The sequence below is a fragment of the Octopus bimaculoides genome, chromosome 19 (genome assembly GCF_001194135.2).
Source record: "Octopus bimaculoides isolate UCB-OBI-ISO-001 chromosome 19, ASM119413v2, whole genome shotgun sequence".
NCBI classification, from domain to species: domain Eukaryota; kingdom Metazoa; phylum Mollusca; class Cephalopoda; order Octopoda; family Octopodidae; genus Octopus; species Octopus bimaculoides.
In genome coordinates, this window is record NC_068999.1 from 2,452,384 (window position 1) to 2,460,056 (window position 7,673).

Genomic DNA, 7,673 nt, shown 5'->3' on the forward strand with positions numbered 1-7,673 from the left:
ATATATATATATATATATATATACACATACACATCTATACGCATATATGTTTAACAGAAAGGAAGTTTTGCTTGCAGAATAGCTTAGAAAATCAGGTGATAACTCGTAGAAGATGGTAAAAAAGTGGTCAGCAAGCCATTACAGAGAATTGAACCCAGTATCTCTCAAATCCTGGCTGTGCACTCTATACCATTAAGCTAAGCAACAGTTTTCGAAACTATACCAAAACTGACATAGGAGCCTGACACAGCTCTGTGGCCTGTTGGACCCTGTCAAACTGTCCAACCCATGCCAGGATGGGAAACAGACAGTAAATGATGATGATGATAATTATGATGATCCCTGCCAACACAATATAATCCCGTAATTACAGCAAGCCTTTAAACTCCCGACCATGTGACCAGTAGTGGTGTCGGGGAGTACAGCATAGCACGAAACAACACAATGGTTAATGAGCTAATGAGGGAGGCCTGACCTGCCAGAAGTAGCAGTCAAATTGCCATCAAATCACACAATATTGTGAACCAGTGATTGGCTAGTTGGAAATCTGTAGTCACCAACTGCAATATAGGATGAATAAAAAAATAGATAAACAAAAAAATATGAAAAAGGGTGGAAAAAATCTAAAAATAAACAAACCAAAAGCTGGTAATCAATTTGGGGGGCCATTTCTGCATTGGTGCCCCCTAACAACCGTAGTTCAATACTCCCATTGCCAAACACCATACAAGGAACAGCAGCTTGCATCAGCAGACATACACTCCTGTAAAAATAATGAAAATAATAATAATAATAATAATAATAGGAATGATAGCAAAAGGGGCTGATTCTTACCTAGCTCAGATACCAGGAAACCCCAAAATGGCAGAAATTCAAAAGATAGTGCTCATGGGAACTGGCCATATCCTACGTAAAATACTTTCTATGTAATCTCAAATTACATGATAATCTTCCTAGCTCTTGTCCGCTGGAACGAAGCCCAGCTATAAGGAGAGAACTGAACCAGGAAGATCTCGTGGAGGGAATGGAGGGAGTTTGCTGCAGATACTATCCACAGAGATTAAAGTAAACTTTTGCAGCAATGATGCAGACATGGTGATAATGCACAAGCTGATGTGCAGCTCAGCATGGGACAGACGAAAAAGAGGTATAAAGTAAAATGATATTTGCCAAAAGTAGACATGAACTAACAAAAGGGAGTCTAAGTGGTATACTTCAGTTGCTCAATATAATAACAAAATTTCCCTACGTAAACCATGTATGGAAGTCCAAAAGTGCAAATGAAACAATATAAACACATATAACAATGAAAAGAAGCCCAAAGGAACATTGTCGGTAGGTACCTATTACATACCCAGCAGTTTGTGTATCAGCTTCATAACGACCAGCGTTGACAGTAGAAGGATAAAATGTGATTTCAGTGGAGCCAATTGTGGCACCTTCCAGCCTTCCATTAGACATAGCACTGATTAACTTTATTCCAGTCATATGTTGAGATCTGCAAGAAAGGACAGAGAGAAAGGGTAAAAAGTTTCAAGATCATTTCATCCATTTTCTTTTTTTTTTCAGACATTCTGTATCTAGGGCTATATTACTTAATGTCAACTTGCTTTATTTAAAAATGATAAATTGTGTGTGATTTTGAAGGCCTTTCAAGGCTCATCATCTCAAGATTGGTGAGACTGATGTGACTGATTGCTCAGCCTGAATGTCACCAAGTCACGACTGCTGCAAAAACTAAGAGTCAGGCCTGAAATTCACGAAACAGAATGGACATTCTTAAAGGCATCCAGAGACCAGGTAGCATCTTAAGTGTAGCATTCCATGTACAGGTGAAGGCATGAGGCCTAGTAGTTAGAGTGTTGCAATCAAGATTGCAAGATCATGATTTCAATTCCCAGACCAGGTAGTGCATTGTGTTCTTGAGTAGAACACTCCATTTCACTTTGCTCTGGTCCACTCAACTGTGAATGAGTAAACCTTGCGATGGACTGGCACCACGTTTAGAGGGAATACTGTGATCACAGTCACTTACACACCATGGTAAACAAGTAGGTGACCCTACGAATGCTACAACACAAGACAGTAATGGTCAGGGCTTGATGATGAGGATGATGATGTTGGCAACGGTTTCAATGGATATAGGTGAGAGAGTAAATTAAGAAAATAATAAACAAGGTGTAAAATTACCGTAATCCTGCGTTGCTTCTTCCAGCTCGTATATTCCATACTCTGACTGGTCGTCGTAAAAGGCAACTAAAGGCAATAGCATTACGGAGTATTTGACCACCCTACAATAAACGGGAGAAAAAGTCAGAAATATATCAAGATTCCTATATACATCAGTGGATAAAGGAATCAGTAGAGTGTTTGACAAAATAGCTTGTGGTGTTTCTTTAAGTAAGAACCTCGAAAAGTGCTGGCCTTGTGCCAAAATTTGAAACAAAGGTAGTAAGTTGGCTGAATCGTTAGAGCATCGGACAAAACGCTAAGTGGCTCTTTAAGTTTCAAGTTCAAATCCAGCAGAGTTTAATTTTGTCTTTCATGTTTCCGAGATCGATAAAATAAATTATCAGTCAAGTACTGGAGTCGATGATATCGACTAGCCGCCCCACCACAAACTGCTAGCCTTTTGCCAAAATTTGAAACCATTATTATTATTATTATTATTATTATTATTAAGACGGCGAGCTGACAGAATCCTTAGCACGCCAGACAAAACACCTATCGCGGTATTTCGTCCGTTTTTCGAGGTCGATAAATTAAGTACCAGTGAAACACTGAGGTCGTTGTAATCGACAAGCCCGCTCCCTCAAAATTTCAGGCCTTGTGCCTACCTATAGTAGAAAGGATTATTACTTCCGCCTTATTATTATTATTATTATTATTATTATTAACCACTATTTAAGAAGGAAATGTATTATTTGAGGGAAATTTGACTGCAATTTCTAGCAGCTTCCCTCCTGGTCTCACGAAGATGAGTATTTGGTAATGTCTATTAAACATGCAAATAAAGAACGAACATTTTGTGACGTCAATGTTTTATTGTGTTCCTTAAAATAGTAGTTCTGATATGTTAGCAACGTTTTGTTTCCGTTGAGCTTCCAGGGATTGAGTTTCAATGCTCCCTGAGAATATTTTGTCTATAATGATGACATTTTTCTCCTGATTTGACAGAATCTGGCAACGAATACGTTATAGGGGCCTATACACAAATATATACATACGCTTCGAAATCATTGTCAACAATATTCTTGTTTGAGAATATGTTCTCTACAAAAGTAGCGAGTAACCCTTCAGATTAATGTAAAATTGTTTTTATTATAAATGAACATAAAAGCAAACACTGTGTGTGTGTGTGTTTGTCCACAGATTATAAGAGACTAAAGAAATGGTAAAAAAAAAACTTTTGGTTAGTTATATTAAACTATTAACTGCCAAAGTTTTTTTTATTCGTAATTTTTGGCTTTGTCAGGTATCTTAGGAGTTAAAGTAAAAATATAGTATTTAAATTTTCTTCATATGTGAATTATTTTGGAAATTATAAATTTTCGAAAAGTCCCAAATGGGGATTGCTGAAAAAAAGCATATTTATCCTTTTCTATTCAATTGCAATAATAAACATATTAGTTTTTTTTGTTTGTTTGTTTTTTGAAACTATAGTATCAAATGCGAATATATATGAAATATCAATGAATGATAAAGATGGGAAGTGAAGAAAAAAACCGTTTTCAAAACAGTCGATATTTTTGTAGTTCAAAAATTACGATTTATGACATAAAATGTCCTCTAGAATTAGCAAGAGCTAATAATGACAAACTTTAACAATTAGATATTATTAGACACACCCCTGCAAATGCAATGTCCAGAAGCAATTCATTTCAAATGCAACGAACAACCGGCAGGGAGACTGTTTTTAGCAGATCCCCAAATGGGGCTCATGGCAGGCAAGGGGTTAGAATCTTCTGCGGTTGTCCGAAATGTCGAAACCAGAATAAATACAAAGATGGTATCTATCTATGGACAAACATCCGAGTGTTTAAGAAATCTGCTGTGTCACCACGATCCTGCTACGCGGGACCGTGGTCAAGCACCTTGTACGGTACCTAAAAGTAATTTAAATCTTGTTTAGACGGAAATTGCACAGAACGAAAGCCGTTGAAAAACGAACTATCAACGAAACCTCCCTCAAAATTTACCCGAGCGTCTTCGATCTTTTCCCTACATAACAACAACAAAAGCAATGACGATGAAAATATACGTAGAAATAGAAAGCAAGAACCGGCATATCAAAGGGCCCTGTCAGAAAAGGATCGAAGCCAGTAGCTTTCATCTTCACGTAACTTTATAGGGCTCCATGACAAACCGATGAGGAAGCCTCTGCATGCTAGAAGTAGCAACCAAATCACCAAATCTCATATATCACACATCGCTGGTTTTATAAAGAAAGGAAAGGACACATTGGATAATGTGTGAAAACAAAAGACGGGAGGATTATGGTTGGACCGCCTTTTATTCTAGTTCCCTTCGAGCAGGAATCAGCCTAGAGTTAAACAATCCCAATAACCTCTTTACGGTGGTTCTATGCTATGAAGACAATAAATAGGAGAGAAATTAAAACATGGAAACCTGAAAAAAGAAAACCCGGCATCTGAATAAAGGGAGGCACATTGGTTCGAAACACTGGAACGGGATCGAATCCATGGATGATAAATTGAAATTGAAATAACAATGAGATAAAAAAAACAAACAAAAAGAATCGTGTACTCACACCTTCGTAGATGGAACCATCAATTTGAAGAATTTCCTCAGATGTTGTCATGATCGATGACGAGGAAGAACTGGTTACGTTCTGGTTGGTGCTACACCGCAAGAGGGATAGTCAGAGGTAGAAATCAGTGGTGGTAGGAGATGCCGTCGTCGTGGTAGCAGTTGTTCAGTTGCGTATCCAGAAAAAAGCCGTGGCGGTAGTAGTGGTAGTACACGAATAGTGCGTGACAGTAGAGATAATGATGGATAGGTAGAGGCTAGTAGACGTCTTACAACTGGTGATAGTGTTGATGGAGGAGGCGGAGGAGGAGGTATAAACAAAATGAATGTGTGGTGGTGGCGGCGGCGGCGGCAACGTTACTTGGTGGTAATAGTGGAGTGAAGTAGACGTAGAGTGTATGCTATTGAACGTGGAGTAGTAGTAGTAGGGATATTCTACTATTTTGACAATTGCGTTATTTGTTCCAATGAGTGGCGGTAAAAATAAGTCTGGGTGACACAGAAGGACCACTAGCTTTTCAATTCCACGTTGAAAAGTTGTGCTGAATATTTTGCCGAAGACGATCTTAAATTTCTGATATTCCATAATAAGTTATCTCCCATTCTTGTCATGACGTCTCGAAGAGTGAAAGACTATGGAATAAATCTACGTTCTATTTTTTTTTTATCACATTAAAGAAACTCGCTTTACAACCACGTGGTTTCCAGTTCAGCCCCACTATACGGTACTTTGGGTAATTGTCATCTACTATAGCTCCGATCCGATCAAATCCTTGTGAGTAAATTTGGTAGATGAAAAACCGAAAGGTGTAACTTCGTGTTCTGTCCGAAAGGATTTTTCAACCCGATATTTAACATGCTATGATTTATAGCTTTATGTGCTTCGAGATCCACTGTTCCAAAAAGAATTACATACATACGTGCCAGTGTACCCTTATCAGACGGGTAGTCATGATGGGTATACTGGGCTTCGTATATTTTACTCCAGTGTCACTTTGATGGCATACATACATACATACATACACACATACACACACACATACAGATCCTATTGGGTTGGCAAGAAAATAATTTCGGTTTTTTAGTGCAAAATAAGAGTCATTTTTTTTTTCATACAAAGAATGAATTTTAATCAGTTATATTTTTTTCCATTTTGTTTAATGACCTTTTGCCCTCTTTCTGACAACTTCATGATTCCACATTTCGATATTGACAGCCCATTTCAGGTATGGGGTCAATGTAAGGCAGGATTCATGGCAGACGTAAACAGAAACAACTGGCGACTTAAGTCCTGTCGAACGTAAAGCAATAAACCTTTGATAAATATATCCTCTTCTCCACTAATGTGTTTGTGTAGAGCTTAACAAAGCTCTAAAGCTATAATTTATAATGTGACATGTAGAGACATGAGTGATTATAACTGTACAAGTTTTGTTTTCTGCAATAACAGAAAGTGGGTCGGGGGAAATCATTAATGATCAGCCTTCGTATCCCCAAGGTTCTTTCGATTAACTTGCCCTCATTTCTAACAGCACCAGAAATGTGACAATAGGACGAGAGGGATGCCATTGCCCACATCCTGAGCACAAATGTTAAGGGGTGTAAGATTTCCTCTGGCGCATTATTCCTCATTTTTGCTTTTCTTCACATATTTTGGGACAGAATTTGAAATCCAGTTTTCGTTCTGATGTGTACAAGAGAGATATGTAAAATCAGTTGATTCCAAACCATTAGTAAAGTGTGCTCTAACATACCTAATGCAGTTAGTAAATTTAATTTATGGAAATTATATAAGTAGTTACTAAGGAAAAAACCATAATTACGTGGGCAGTCAGGAGGGTAGAAGATATATTAGCAAATATAGACAAGGGAGACATCGACCGCAAATATAGACAAGGGAGACATCGACCGCAGTGCTTAACTGGTACTTGTTTAATCGACCCTGAAAGGATGAAAGGCAAAGTCGACGTCGGCGGAATTTGAACTCAGAACGAAATACCGTGGAATCTGATCGTTGACAATATACGGCTGTAACTCTGAACGTATTTCAACCATATTAGATCTCATCAGCGAAGTATAGATTTACAGTTAGATCTTAGCTTACTGGAGAAGTGTGTGCGTGTGTGTATACACACACACATACACACAGTGTCTGGTGACGCAATTTTCGTTGCGTCTTGCAACGAAAATTTTAGTACTAAAAATAAGTAAATGAGTGGGAATTTTACCGGTGTGTGTGTTAAATTATAAGGCACTAAAAGAGAATGACTCTTCCAAGACACAACAGAATATGCCTCAACACACGAACTCACATAAAGAATCTTGCAAACCAGATCCAAAATATATATATAATGGGGGAGGCCAGTTTATGGGATTACCTTAGGTTTCCCGTTCATAAAGGGTGTAGCTTTATGGCGTATAGTCGGATCCCCAAAACCCGTTGGCTCATGACCTTTTAAAACGACGATACGTCATAAAGCTAAATTTTTGATGGACGGGAAACCTAAGGTAATCCCATAAACCGGCCTTCCCCATTTTTAATATAGACTGCACTACATCTTAGAGTGTGCTTCTTTCGGATTTATGTTTTTTTACAAACGATATATATATCTTAGATAAACTTAGATATGTTTCGATCAAAGATTGGTCCAGGCCATATCTAACTTAATACCACCACCTGATAGGATTATCTAAATCCTTTTAAAGTCAAGTTTTGTTTATGGTCCATTCAAGTAGTGAGTTCTTGAGAAAAACATAGAAACGGAGAAGCACAACCTAAGAAGTAAAGCAGTCTATATCTATTGCTGATGAAGGCCTGTTTATAGCGTTACCCTGGGTTTCTCTTTATGGCGAGAAACCCAGGGTAACCATATAAACAGGCCTTCACCAGTAATATATATATA

At 38.0% G+C, this 7,673-nt stretch overlaps 1 protein-coding gene across 1 annotated transcript in view; it reads right to left on the minus strand.

Moving 5' to 3' along the window:
* Positions 1 to 5,342, minus strand: part of LOC106880391 (RNA 3'-terminal phosphate cyclase) — a 12,175-nt gene extending 6,833 nt beyond the window's left edge. Inside the window, exons 1-4 of the mRNA XM_014930303.2 lie at positions 4,772 to 5,342; positions 2,191 to 2,291; positions 1,355 to 1,498; positions 640 to 763 (exon numbers count right to left, since the gene is read on the minus strand). Of these exons, the coding sequence (XP_014785789.1) occupies positions 640 to 763; positions 1,355 to 1,498; positions 2,191 to 2,291; positions 4,772 to 4,822 (420 nt within the window). The 5' untranslated portion in view covers positions 4,823 to 5,342. The remainder of the gene's footprint in view (positions 1 to 639; positions 764 to 1,354; positions 1,499 to 2,190; positions 2,292 to 4,771) is intronic.
* Between the last annotated feature and the right edge of the window lie 2,331 nt (positions 5,343 to 7,673).